The sequence below is a fragment of the Gekko japonicus genome, unplaced genomic scaffold, assembly GCF_001447785.1.
Source record: "Gekko japonicus isolate JY-2015 unplaced genomic scaffold, Gekko_japonicus_V1.1 scaffold2853, whole genome shotgun sequence".
In the NCBI taxonomy this organism is placed as follows: Eukaryota; Metazoa; Chordata; class Lepidosauria; order Squamata; family Gekkonidae; genus Gekko; species Gekko japonicus.
Genome location: NW_015171588.1, coordinates 162,121 through 176,625, shown reverse-complemented (window position 1 = coordinate 176,625; position 14,505 = coordinate 162,121). Strand labels below are relative to the sequence as shown.

Genomic DNA, 14,505 nt, shown 5'->3' with positions numbered 1-14,505 from the left:
GGGAAGCTGTGCCGGGCAGCGGCAACAGACTTTAAAAAACAATGTACGGCCAATACACATACCTTCCCAACTGGGAAAAGGGGAGGGGGACGCTCTGTGATTTTCGGGGGGATTTAAACATCCCCCCGATTTTTTTTTTAGTTTTGTGATTTTTGTGCACCCCTGGGGACTGCCCCAAGAGTGCACAAACCTCCCCCTGCCCCCCAGGTGGCCCCGGAGCGCGGATTTAGCGATCCGCACTCACGGGGCCACTTGGCTATTAGATATATAGATATATCAGCAAAATTCAATTCAATCCAAGATGGAGAGAAAATTACAGATTGAGGAGGAGGAGGAGAAGGTTGGATTTATACTCTGCCCTTCACTATCCGAGGGAGTCTCTGTTAAGTCGCTTGCTTAACAAAGTAGTCGGAGAGTGATTCAGCAAAGATTCAACTTTATTCATCAACTCGAACACAACTCCAACACGGATCAACATCTGATAGCCAGAACAGCTTTTACATTGCAGCTGTCCTGCTTTTAAACTCTCCCGGCTAATGTAGCCACGCCTACTGTACATTTACCAACCAATAAGGTTGTATGCATAAGGACCAATCACGGACATTCCCACTCAGGGAGCTTGTTGATAGTGATTGGTTGGTTCTTCCTGGGCTAGCAATATGATTGGATGTATTTGGATCCTAGCCCAGGATGAAGCTTAACATAGCATTTCAATTAGATGTTTTCATAACACATTATGCATTCAATGGCAGCTTATTGAATACATTACAGTCTCAGAGCGGCTTACAAACTCCTTTCCCTTCCCCTCCCCACCACAGACACCCTGTGAGGTCGGTGGGGCTGAGAGAGCTTTTTTGAGGACTGGCTCTTGAGGGAACAGCTCTGAAAAAAAACTTGTGACTGACCCAAGGTCACGGCAGCAGCTGGAGGAGTGGGGAATCAAACCCCATTCTCCCAGATTAGAGTCCGCGCTCCTAACCACTACACCAAACTGGCTCTCTTTCCCAGTTTCCCAGGGAGAGCTTGCGGAGAATGGAGAATATGAGAGGACCAGATTACATGCTGCAGTGTCGCTGTCCTTACACGCCCTGCAGAAAGGTAACAAATCTCTCAGGGCACGTATGTTCTCCAGCATAGAGTTCGGCCAGGTAGGGGCCAGGGCTGGACAGCCGGACCTCTCTCAGGCCAGGAGGTGCTTACTTCCTGAGCGTAATGATCTTCTTGAGGCATCTTGAGAGGGGCGGTCCTGAAGGTACGTGAGTCCCTGACCACTAAGGGCCTTAAATACAGAAGGAGACATTAAGCGGAGGCAGAGATACATTGGTACTGGATGTACAGAAGCCAAACAGGATCCTTCCCACTCCCACCCAGAAGTAAATACATGATGGGACAGCCATGGAACCTTGGAGTGTCCCCTGGAAGTCTTGTGTGGAAATAATGGAGGAATTGGGGAGGTAACCTTCAACGGGTTGGTGGCTCCTTGCTAATTTGTTGTTGCTGTTGTTCAGTCGCACAGTCGAGTCCGACTCTTCGCGACCCCATGGACCACATCACGCCAGGCTTCTGTTGTCCTCCGGAGTTTGCTCAATTTCATGTCCGTTGCCTTGGTAAAATGGTCTAACCATCTCCTCCTTTGCCGTTCCCGTCTTCTTTGACCTTCAGTCTTTCCCAGCATCAGGGTCTTCTCCAGTGAGTGCTCCCTTCTCATTGGGTGGCCAAAATATCTGAGCTTCAACTTCAGTGTCTGGCCTTCCAGGGAACAGTCAGGGTTGATTTCTTCGTTCTTTTTTTTTTTGTTGTACTCTCTATTAATTTGGTGGCGATGGGTTGGCATAGCAGTGACTATAACACATCCCAACACACATCTACATCATGGCTCACAACCTCAAGACACAGGTTCGAAGATTTTCCAGGGATTAAAGCATTCATAAGGCCCATCAAAACACTGACAAGAGCCAACTCACAGAAATAGTTGTGTGGACCACACATGAAGCTGCCTTCTACTGAATCAGACCCTTGGTCTGTCAAGGTCAGTATTGTCCGCTCAGACTGGCAGCCGCTCTCCAGGGTCTGAGGTGGAGGCCTTTCGCATCCTCTACTGCCTAGTCCTTTTTAACTGGAGATGCTGGGGATTGAACTGGGACCTTCTGTGTGCAAAGCAGAGGCTCTTCCGCTGAGCCAAAGGCCCACCCGTCAAGTCCCCATTTACACATTACCTGGAGGGACTCCGTGGCCCCTACCAACTTCCTCCGCTGCTCTTAATCCACACTGGGTCATGTATGCACACCATGCATACTGTGCTGGTGACACCCCTCCAAGGGGGTTTCTTCCACAGCCCATTCCTACTCACCAGGATAAAGAGATATCTCTCTGGTGGGCCTCCTCGGTGACGATCGAAAATAGTCGTCCGCTCAGCCAAGGCATTGAGGAGCCTGCGGGCATCTTGGGGGTTACGAAGGGATTCATACGAGGTGCTGGAGGTGATCGCCAGAAGCCCGTCTGCTTCAGCTTTGAATCCTGAATGAGGAAGAGATTATTTGTGGGATTGCCAAACCCCCCCCCGGTTTGGCAGGGGTCCCCTGCTTTTTTGGGGCTTCTACTGAGTGGTTAAGAAGCTGAACTGCAGGCTCTGGAAGGTCAGTAGTTCAGCAGTTTGAGACCCGAGTGTGCCGCATGACGGAGTGAGCTCCTGTCTCTGGCCCCAGCTCCTGCCAACCTAGCAGTTCGAAAGCAAGACATTGCAAGTAGATAAATAGGTACCACTTCGGTGGGAAGGGAACAGCGTTCCGTACACCTTGGTGTTTAGTCATGCCGGCCACATGACCACGGAAACGTCTTCGGACAGCGCTGGCTCTTCGGCTTGGAAACGGAGATGAGCACCGCAACTCTAGAGTTGGACTCGACTGGCTTTCGAGCAAGGGAACCTTTACCTTTACTGATAATCCAATCTCTTCTTTAACCGAGCCCTCACAAGTCTCAGGAATGCATGAGGCCTGTCATCCACCTCAGGGTAGACTTGACAATCTCTCATTTCTTTTTAAAAATCACCTCATAAAAGAAGTCCAAGATAGGATATAAAAAAAATCTGATGGGAAATAAATCTGTCTTCTAACGAATATTCTCATTTAGATTATCTCAAAACTAAGCAGTTGGCATCCACAACAATTACCATATTACCTCCTTTCTGGAGCATTCTAGAAACTCTGATCTAATCTTAAAAATGAATTGCAACGTCAAAATCCACACCTGCCGAATTGGAGCATTTGGATTTCGCAGTGGCCCGTTCCACAAAGTCCTTCGACACAGATGGGAAAACAGCAGAGTGAAGAATGAATCTGAGTGAACTGGCTGAGGGAAAGGCTAGTTACAATCTTTCTCCTTCCACCAAGGGTCCCTTGGAGCCAGTTTGGTGTAGTGGTTAAGTGCACGGACTCTAATCTGGGAGAACCGGGTTTTATTTCCCCACTCCTCCACGTGCAGCTGCTGGTGTGACCTTGGGTCAGTCACAACTTGTTTTGGAGCTGTTCTCTCAGGAGCAGTTTCTCTCAGAGCTCTCCCAGCCCCACCTCCCTCACAGGGTGTCTGTTGTGGGGAGGGGAAGGAGTGTGTAAGCCGCTCTGAGACACCTTTGGGTAGTGAAGGGCAGGGTATAAATCCAATCTTCTTCTTCTAGTCCCCAACCTTTTTGACTCTACAGGCACTTTTAGTATTCAGACCCGGCGGTGGACCTGCAAGGCTGGCGGGAGTGCGAGGAAGCCCCACAAAGGCCCTCCCTGGCCCCAGGCAGGCAGGGGTGGGGAGAGGCAGGGAGGAAGCAACTTACCCTCCCTCTTCTCCTGCCTCCTCCCGGCTGAGGGCCGGAAGCGGGGCGGCCGGAAGCAGGTACGGGGCTTCGTCATGTGCCCCGCCCCCCATACCTCACCCAGGGGGACTGGGATCCCCTGCGATCCCCCCCCCCGAAATGACCTCTGAGTTCCTGCTGGGCTTTTTCTACAAAAAGAGCCCTGGACCCTAACCTGAGGGAGGCCTGCGGTTTCAAGGTGGGAACCACCTGCCAGCCACAAGCTCCATGAGGCCCTTGCTCACTTTCCTGAAACATGGGGCAGGTGTCACGTTGGGGAACAACGCTCAGAAGAGGCATGTGGCTCCCAAGGAATGTTCCCAACCTCCAGGTGGCGGCTGGAGATCTCCTGGGATTACAACTGACCTCCAGGTGACAGAAATCAGTTCATGTGGAGAAAGTGGCTGCTTTGGAAGGTGGAGTCTATGGCCTAATAGCCCAACTGAAGTCCCTCCCCTCCCCAAACCGCATCATCCTCAGGCTCCCCCCCCAAAAAAAAATCTCTAGATATTTCCCAACCCGGAGCTGGCAACCCTACTCCCAAGCCATCGAGTGAGTATCACTGCTTTACTGAACCTGTGTTGGATGGAAACACTTGATCCACAGCACAGGAAACGCATACCTAAAGCTTCCAGGACTTGCTTCCAGCGGTCCTTCACCTTCCGACGGATCTGCCGATGGGCGCTGATATCAACGCTCACACGTCGGTAGCCCTGTTGGGACAGTAAGAGATTGTTTTTTTAAAAAAAACCCCTGAACCATCCGGCTTTGACGACCAGCAAAACACATTCATCACAATCCACAGCAGAAAGTAATCCCCAACAGTAGCATGAAAGAGCATTCAGGAAGGGACGGCTTTCCCCACAAGGTGTCAGTGGGGGGTTAGTAGCATGGGAGAAGACAACTGGCATGGCTTATGCCAGGGGTCCCCAACCTTTCTGAGCATCTAGGCATCTTTGGAGCCAGTTTGGTGTAGTGGGTAACCGGGTGGACTCTAATCTGGGGGAACCGGGTTCGATTCCCCACTCCTCCACTTGCACCTGGATGGATGACCTTGGGCAAGCCGTAGTTCTGATAAGAGCTTTCCATGAAAAAAGAGCCGTTTCTGTCAGAGCTCTCTCAGCCCCGCCTACCTCACAGGGTGTCTGTTGTGGGGAGGGGGAGGGAAAGGAGTTTGTAAGCCACTCTGAGACTCCGAGTGAAGGGTGGGGTATAAATCCAATCTCTTCTTACACAGGGTGGTGGGCGCAAGCACAAAATGGCTGCTGCAGAAGGTGGTGCCAACCACAAAAGGTCAGGGGGTGAAGTTATGCAGAACACTAACAGTAAACATTCAGCATCTTTGCAGTAGCATCTTGTGTCTTTTAAAACGAGCATATTTGAAAATATTTTGTTTGTACAGTTTAAAGGTAAAGGTTCCCTTGCTCAAAAGCCAGTCGAATCCGACTCTAGGGTTGCGGTGCTCATCTCCGTTTCCAAGCCGAAGAGCCAGCGCTGTCTGAAGACGTTTCCATGGTCATGTGGCCAGCATGACCTTCACATTTTTTAAAAAATATTTTGTTTGTACAGTTTAAAGGTAAAGGTTCCCTTGCTCAAAAGCCAGTCGAATCCGACTCTAGGGTTGCGGTGCTCATCTCCGTTTCCAAGCCGAAGAGCCAGCGCTGTCTGAAGACGTTTCCATGGTCATGTGGCCAGCATGACCTTCACATTTTTTTTAAAAAAACTGCACAGCCAATCAACTCTCCAACAGCCAATCCCCAAACCCTGCTGGGCAAAAGCCACACCTGGCCTTGCCCACTTTCTGAAAATACTTGGTGGTCGCCAGGAACGGTGTCAGCGGGCACTACGTTGGGTTCCCCAGCTGATGCTCTTCCCTGGGTCTTAAGGATATCCCTGAGACTGCCAGCACTGCTGGAACCCAGTTGGCTTGCTCTCAGTATGTCTGGCCATGTACAATCGCTTAGCTTTTCCCATTCCCCTTTTTGCTTGCCAGCAAATCTAGCTGTGTCTGCATCTGTATTGGTTTCATTGTTTTATTACATGCTTGCGCCCTCCTATTCTGTGTCCATCTGGTTCCCCTTTCCCAGCCCGTTATCTGTTTGCCCTCGCTGACATGAAATTCCGGGGGGGAGGGGAGTGTGAATGTGTGTGAGTCTGCTTGAACGTACATGCACCTCAAGGCGTGAGCTTGCACAGGCCTTCCTCCTTGAAGAAGATAAAACTTTGAATAGCTAGTTATGTACCCATATATCTGTCAGGGGTGCTAGTTTTGCCTTGTGTGTGTGACGTAAGGCTGGAATGTGGGTGTAATGATTTCATGTTTAACTGTGTGTGTGTGGGGCTTTAAAAGTTTGGTTTGCATGGCTGTGATGATAATCTAGAGTGCTGGAATCAGGCAAGTGATATGATTGGTGAGTGACAGAGAGGGGGAGGGGTTTTGGAATGGATGCTGTGTGGAGGATTTGAACGTCTGTCAAGAGGGCCAGTTAGATATATCAGTTGATGAAGAACAGTTAAGTTCTGATTTCTGTGAGAGAAGCAGAAGTTCTGTGTATGAGAGGAGTGAGACCCATCCCTGTGTGGGATGAGTTTAGTTCTGGGGTCTGAAGGAGAGACCTTCTTGTGTGTGTTATGAAAAGCTGAAGTATAAAGAAACAGTAACCGTATATGGTCTGAAGGAAAAAGTGTTACAAAGTTACCTAAGGAAAAATCCCTGTCAGTAGGGAGCAGACTGGGTGTTATACCTACTTTACTAGTTACATGGTTCTACCCTCGTATTTATGCTTTCTTTAAATAAGTTGACCGGGGGCCTGACAAGCGGTGAGAAAATTTCTGAACTCTCTAGATTCCTGAAAAGGGCCAAGTACGGCTGCCTGCACCCGTCCTGTCCCATCATTCAAGGCATATGGGATACTATCCACAAAACTTCCTCTTCAGAAACATTTTGAGGCTCATACCTGCCCACGTGTACCCAGAGGAGGTAGCATGGGAATTTAAAAGGAGAGAGAGACAGTTTTTAAAGAACATATTAAGATATATAGTAATTGGCGTGATCTGGTGCATGGGGTCGCGAAGAGTCAGACTCGATTGTGCGACTGAACAACAACAAATTGGCAATTGCTGCACTAATTAAAGGTAAAAGTTCCCCTTGCTCGAAAGCCAGGTCGAATCCGACTCTAGGGGGCGGTGCTCATCTCCGGGAAAGGGAAACCTTTACCTTTACTATTTTCCAGACAATCGTTCAGAGGCCAGAAGTGTATTTTCCAGGGGTCATTTCCTGCAGGAGTGCATAGGAACGGAGCTCCGGCAGTAAAGAGCCCAGGGGGTGGGCACATGCAACAAGCCCCACCCCCTGCTCCCAGCAGCCCTGTCAGAGCAAGAAGCAGCCAGATAAGTTGCAGATAGCTCCCTTTACACTGTTCCTCAGCAACTTCTATTTTGCCAAAATGGATGCATGCAAGCTCAGGGATTCGGGAGAATATTTAAGGGTGCCACCACTGATGTAACTCTGCAAAGGGCAGCCATGGATACAGGAAAAACCCTCTTACCGAGAGACAACAACCCTAGATGTGTGAATGCTCCATCAAAAAAACCCATCCCTTGCACAGAGGAACTAGCTTGCTAGGGGAAAGGCTAGGCTTGAACGCTCTCAGGGGACCAGCTAGTTTTCTACACGGAGGGAACCCTTCTCACGAACACAGGCTGACTTCTTTTAAGTATGGCTCACAGCAAGCACCAGTCTGGAAATCTGGGACGCTTGGGAGAAACGTATTCCGAATCAGATCTTGCCGGCCCGGAGCAAAGCAGGTACTGACCTCTGACCCCCGGCGCATTTTGGACCTCTTCTGCAGCAGCATGTAGAGTTCGTGGTCATCGTCCCGCTCCATGTGGGTGCTGTCGGCAGGCTCGCTCCACAAGTTGATGGCCTCGGAGCGCCGGCGTTTCTGCAGCTTGTTGAAATACTGAAGGGTGTCGCTAGAGCAAATCAGCGCGAGGACATGAAACCAGCTTAGCATGGATTTCTTTATTTCCTATCTCACCTTGCCCCCCAACGGGGACCCAAAGCAGCTTGCAGCATTCTCCTCTTCTCCGTTTTATTCTCACAACAACCCTGTGAGGCAGCTTAGGCTGTGTGACTAGCCCAAGGTCACCCAGAGTAAGGATTCGAGCCTGAGTCTCCCAGACTTCAGTCCAACACTTTAACCACTGCTCCATGCTGCCTGTCATGGAGGTGGCAAACCGGCATCAGGGTTATCAGGGGTCGTTTCGTAGAAAAGGAGCTAGGGTAACTCATTAGCATAACTCATTAGCATATGCCACACCCCCTGACATCACCGGAAGTGTGTCATAAGGCCACACACCCCACCCCCAACGGTCCCGGGTACCGCCGGCGGCCTTGCAGCTCCACTGCCGAGCCCCATGAGGGGCCTGGTGGTGGACCTGCAAGGCCGGTGGGAGTGCAAGGAAGCCCCGCGAAGGCCCTCCCTGGCCCCAGGCAGGCAGGGGTGGGGAGAGGCAGGGAGGAAGCAACTTACCCTCCCTCTTCTCCTTCCTCCTCCTGGCTGAATGAGGGCCGGAAGCGGGGTGGCCGGAAGCAGGGGGCGGGGCTTCGTCATGTGCCCCGCCCCCCCGCACCTCACCCGGGGGAACTGCGATCCCCCATGAATCGACCCCTGAGGGTTATACTCCTTCAGATGGCAGAAGGCTCATGTGCCCTCTACGCAAACCAGTTCTCTGCACGTGGGGGGGGGGAATAGCCTGTCAGGGCGACTGGTTCTAGCCCAGCCTTTAATTAATTAATCGATTGATTTGTACCCCCCCCCCCGAGCTGGCTCAGGGCGGCTTACATAAAGTGCAATAGCCAAAGCAACAATATAAATAATCGCTTAAATTTTAATGCTTAAAAAACAGCATAAGGTGCTGGTGAACGATTTAAGTGGTGATGGCGAGAACAGGGTAGCGTCAGCATACTAGTGAACGCTGTCGGTAATCGATTTTAAAATCGGTGAAGATCAGGCTGTCGGTGTTGCAAGTTGTCTACATGCAGGGAATTGATTTTTTATGGAGGAGCCTTTTGTTATGTTACCCGTTGTCTCAGTAAAGCTCAAATACAGTTCACTCTATCCCTAAGAACTAGGCTTTTAGATGGCTGTGCAGATACCAAGTTGGGGCTGCTAAATAGGTGTTGTTGTTTTTTTAAACCTGCACTACCTCTACCAATAGCTTAATCGCTCCTGCTATATTTCACTCACCACGACAATAGACGATGCCACAGGAAGCAGCAATCCTTCACCAGTTTGGTGTAGAGAGCTAGTCTGGTGTAGTGGTTAAGTGCACGGACTCTAATCTGGGAGAACCGGGTTTGATTCCCCACTTCCTCCACTTGCACCTGGCTGCATGACCTTGGACAAGCCGTAGCTCTGATAAGAGCTGTTCTTGAGAAAGAGCAGTTTCTGTCAGAGCTCTCTCAGCCCCACCTACCTCACAGGGTGTCTGTTGTGGGGAGGGGAAGGGAAAGGAGATTGCAAGCTGCTCTGAGGCACTGAGTGAAAGGTAAATATAAATCGAACTCTCCTCCTCCTCCAGTTTGGTGTAGTGGTTAAGTGCACGGACTCTAATCTGGGAGAACCGGGTTTGATTCCCCACTTCCTCCACTTGCACCTGGCTGGATGACCTTGGGCAAGCCGTAGCTGTGATAAGAGCTGTTCTTGAAAAAGAGCCGTTTCTCTCAGAGCTCTCTCAGCCCCACCTACCTCACAGGGTGTCTGTTGTGGGGAGGGGAAGGGAAAGGAGCTTGTAAGCCGCTCTGAGACACCTTTGGGCAGTGAAGGGCGGGGTATAAACCCAATCTCTTCTTCTTCTTCTTCTTCCAAGGAGTGCCTTAGCCCCAAGCGAGAACCGTCGGCTTGTCTGACACACGGTATTCTCTATTCCGACTGCCAGCTATCAATTACCAATCAAACCAACTCAAAGTTAAAGAAAGCTCTAGAACAGCAGCAGCCCTGCTTTCAACAGGATTCTGTGAAGGCAAGCAAGAAAGGGTACGGACAGGGATGCCAGCCTCCAGGTGAGATCTGGGGAGCCCCTGGAATTACAGGTCATCTCCAGGCGACAGAGGTCGGTCCCCCTGGAGGAAATGGATGCTGTGGAGGGTGGGCTCTGTGGCATCGTACCCCACTGAGGTCTCTAGCCTCTACAGGATCCATCCTCAAATCTCCAGGGGTTTCCCAACCTGGATCTGGCAACCATACTCCCCCTCCCACTCTCCACCGGTGGGGCCAGGGGGAACCTGGCAACTCTTGGCGTGACCAGTAAAACAGTAAATCACCGTGTACAAATAAACAATAGTATAAACCCAATCTCTTCTTCTTCTTCTTCTTCCAAGGAGTGCCTTAGCCCCAAGCGAGAACCGTCGGCTTGTCTGACACACGGTATTCTCTATTCCGACTGCCAGCTATCAATTACCAATCAAACCAACTCAAAGTTAAAGAAAGCTCTAGAACAGTAGCAGCCCTGCTTTCAACAGGATTCTGTGAAGGCAAGCAAGAAAGGGTACGGACAGGGATGCCAGCCTCCAGGTGAGATCTGGGGAGCCCCTGGAATTACAGGTCATCTCCAGGCGACAGAGGTCGGTCCCCCTGGAGGAAATGGATGCTGTGGAGGGTGGGCTCTGTGGCATCGTACCCCACTGAGGTCTCTAGCCTCTACAGGATCCATCCTCAAATCTCCAGGGGTTTCCCAACCTGGATCTGGCAACCATACTCCCCCTCCCACTCTCCACCGGTGGGGCCAGGGGGAACCTGGCAACTCTTGGCGTGACCAGTAAAACAGTAAATCACCGTGTACAAATAAACAATATAAGTTGATTTTTATCTGCAATGTTTTAGAATTCAATTATCAACAAAATTACAACCATAACACTATGATATGCAATATAAAGCTTAGCAGTACATATAGAATACTACAGTACTAGTTTCAGACAAACGACGGAGTTCTAGTACACTGTCCGTTTGCGAGTCCTTCTTCAGGTTTCTCATTCTGTACTTATATCTTCATTAGAATGAAGTGCTGCAAGCCATATTTCAAAATGTTAATTCTTATGCAGTTTTTTGACTGAGGGAAGCTTAGCCAGTTATTATATACTGTAGACCCTGTCACATTAGAACTTGCTATAGGAGCTCCCCAGTCACCAGAATAAGCGCGGTAGCGTACATCAAAAAAATTGCAGATAAAAATCAACTTATATTGTTTATTTGTACACGGTGATTTACTGTTTTACTGGTTACATTACACCGTGGTCCTGTTTGTTGTAATATAACTCTTGGTGTGAAGCAAGCTGAAAGCGCTGCACAAGAAAACAGAACTTTAAAAAGCCCAGATCTCTTGTGTTTAACCTCCCCAATTCTCCCCACCTCCCAATTCTCCACGGGGTCTCCCAGTTCTAGAGCGTCCCTATATTTTCAAGGGGGGGGGAAACGACATCTTGTTACAGACCCCCACCAGATTCCGTTAGCAGGATTTAACCTCTCTGAAAGGCAGACAGTTGCTAATGTGTAATAAATACCCAACGACCAGCGGATTCTTCTCCAGTTCCTCTTCTCTATGGCAGCAGCAACAGCAAACTTTGTACCAGAACTCCATCTCTGGTCTCTTCCTCTCTTGCAAGAGTTAAGATAGAATGAAGGCCAACATATTTTTTCTTTAAAGTAATAAAAATAAAAATAACAGAAGAGGGAACACAAAGGGGGCAGATGTTGTTATCCTGTGCGGCAGACGCAGTGCGCTTGGGAAAAAAATAGTCCAAGGAGGTTAACGTTCTTTGTAAATATATCTAGGAGTCATCAGCAGAAATCATGTGAGGTCCGCCCTTGTCTTCATCGCTCAAGGCCTTGACCAAGAACCAGGGTGTGACTTTTGGTGTTCACATGGAATGAAAACCAGGCTTGTTCTCCATCTCTCCCACAAGAAAGAGACCTCAGCATTAAGCAGCGATGACCTACTGCCATGGTCCGTTGGGGGAAATAAACTGATTAAAGACAGAATTATAAAGCACATTGAGAAAGGAGCCCTGCTGGGGAAGAATTGGTACGGCTTATCTGAAGGGACAAGCACACGAGTGAGGGCTATTCCATCATATTCTTGGGGATCAGGGGTCATTTTGTAGAAAAAGAGGTGCAGGTGTTCATTGGCATAACATTAGCATAACTTATTTGCATGTGCCACACCCCCTGACATCACCAGACGTGTGTCAGAAGGCAACACCCACCGCTTAGGCTCCACTGGACTGTTTTGGATTGCTAGCTATTGGGAGCGGGGGGATGACGTGCAGATCTGTCCTTGCAGAGGAGGGAGAGCTAGTACCTGAATAAAACGTGGTCTTTTTTTAAAAAAAGATTTATTTATGATTTTTACATTACAAAGAGAAAAACAAAGTTGGTCTTAAAGGTGCCACTGGACTGTCTTGGACCCGGGGGGGCCAAGGGGGGAGCTCTGCAACTTACCTGGCTGCTTCTTGCTCTGACTGAGGGCTGCTGGGAGCAGGGGGTGGGGCTTGTTGCATGTGCCCGCCCCCTGGGCTCTTTACTGCCGGAGCTCCGCTCCTGTGCGCTCCTGCAGGAAATTACCCCTGTTGGGGAATATTCCAAAAAGCTTTTTGGCAAATTCCATCACCAAAGACTCTTGAGGTAACTAAGCAGTCATGGGATGGATTCTGTTGTGGATTAGTTACTTACAGGAAGGAGAGATGGATCCAGATGGCTAGCCATGTTCGTCTGACTGTGACAGTAGAAAGGGTCCAGTAGCACCTTAAAGACTAACAACTTTTGTGGCAGGGTAACAGCTTTTCTGAGTCACTGGCATCTGGAGACGTGGGCAGCCACTCACAGAAACTCATCCCCTGCCACAAAGTTTGTCGGTCTTTAAGGTGCTCCTGGACGCTTGCTGTTTTCTACTGCGGGAAGGAGAAACTTATGTATAAATGGACAGTTTTCACAGCTGAGAGGAATATGCGGTAGGGTCCCACAGGAGCTGCGGTGGCTCAAGTGGTTAAGACGCTGAACTGCAGGCTGTGGGAAGGTCGGTAGTTCAGCAGTTCGAGACCCGAGTTGCCGCATGACTGAGTGAGCTCCCGTCTCTAGTTCCAGCTCCTGCCAACCGAGCAGTTCGAAAGCAAGAAATTGCAAGTGGATAGATAGGTACCACTTCGGTGGGAAGGTAACAGCGTTCCGTGCGCCTTGGTGTCTAGTCATGCCGGCCACATGACCACGGAAACGTCTTCGGACAGCGCTGGCTCTTCGGCTTTGAAACGGAGATGAGCACCGCAACCCTAGAGTCGGATTTGACTGGCTTTCGAGCAAGGGAGCAGAGGTGGCTATTAGCTACAAGGTATAGATAGGAACTCTCAGTCTCGAGCAAGTGATGCACTGCATTCTTGGTGCTTGGGGGGGCAACAGTGGGAGGGCTTCTAATGTCCTGGCCCCACTGGTGGACCTCCTGAGGGCACCAGGTATTTCTGGCCACTGTGTGACAGAGTGTTGGACTGGATGGGCCATTGGCCTGATCCAACATTGGCTTCTCTTATGTTCTTATGAGCATGGATAAAACAATGGTACCATCATCTCCACTTCAGTTTTTGTTTCAACCTGTACTTCTGCTGTGTCGCCCGTGTGACGCCAGGCAACTCATTCTCTCTGAAATGACCAATTTGTGCTTATGGGGACAATCTAGCCACACGAACAGGGTGAGAAGCGTGCTACATTTGAGGAAGAAGGACTGGATTTATACCCCACCCTTCACTACCCAAAGGAGTCTCAGAGCGGCTTACAAACTCCTTCCCCTTCCCCTCTCCACAACAGACACCCCATGAGGTAGGTGGGGCTGAGAGAGCTCTGAAAGAAATGGTTCTTTTTCAAGAACAGCTCTTATCAGAACTACGGCTTGCCCAAGGTCATCCAGCAGGCGCAAGTGGAGTGGGGCATCAAATGCGGTTCTCCCAAGATTAAGAGTCCGCGCACTTAACCACTACACCAAACTGGCCGTTTACAGCAACAACTAAACTCCAACAGCACTCTTTTCAATGCACGCCAATCACTCCCGCAAGCAGCTGGCCCGTCAGGAGACACCTCTTTGCAAAACCCAACCTGATGGGAATGGCGGCCTACCTTGCAGGGCTGCCCTATGGGGAGGAAGTAGACTAGAGACAATGAAGCTCTTCGAAAACCGACCACTTCTAGAGAACTGGAAGTCTGGTGGACTGACTGTGAGGGAGAGAAAAGGCGTCCTGAGTCGTGCTGCGAAGAGGGCTTGTCAAAATGCCTAAATGGTAGCAGAACAGGAGCTCTTATAAAAGGACCTTGTTGGCAGTGAACAGACGGCACCTCAGGCAGGAGCGGATGGGACGGCCCTGTCCTCACTGTGTGGAGACTCAACCGTGAAGGAAAAGGATCGACCACGGCAGCAGATTCATACAGAGAAAAGAGTGCACTTTCTTTTTCTCCTGGTTAGTTTTTATTGGTTCAAGTTTCAAAGACTCAAGGCAGAAGGCAAGTTAAGTGATTCAAGTGGTCTTTTTTTGCTGTTACAAGTCAGACGGGTAGGGGAAGCCCGCCCCGTCACTTCACAGGTCAACAAAATAGTTCCTTGGTCCACCCCGTTTGCATGCCCCC

The 14,505-nt window shown here is 50.0% G+C and overlaps 1 protein-coding gene across 1 annotated transcript in view; it reads right to left on the bottom strand.

Moving 5' to 3' along the window:
• Positions 1-11,535, bottom strand: part of MREG (melanoregulin) — a 29,897-nt gene extending 18,362 nt beyond the window's left edge. Inside the window, exons 1-4 of the mRNA XM_015419855.1 lie at positions 11,406-11,535; positions 7,657-7,816; positions 4,464-4,554; positions 2,351-2,517 (exon numbers count right to left, since the gene is read on the bottom strand). Coding sequence (XP_015275341.1) covers positions 2,351-2,517; positions 4,464-4,554; positions 7,657-7,816; positions 11,406-11,482 — 495 coding nt within the window. The 5' untranslated portion in view covers positions 11,483-11,535. The remainder of the gene's footprint in view (positions 1-2,350; positions 2,518-4,463; positions 4,555-7,656; positions 7,817-11,405) is intronic.
• Positions 11,536-14,505: the final 2,970 nt, after the last annotated feature.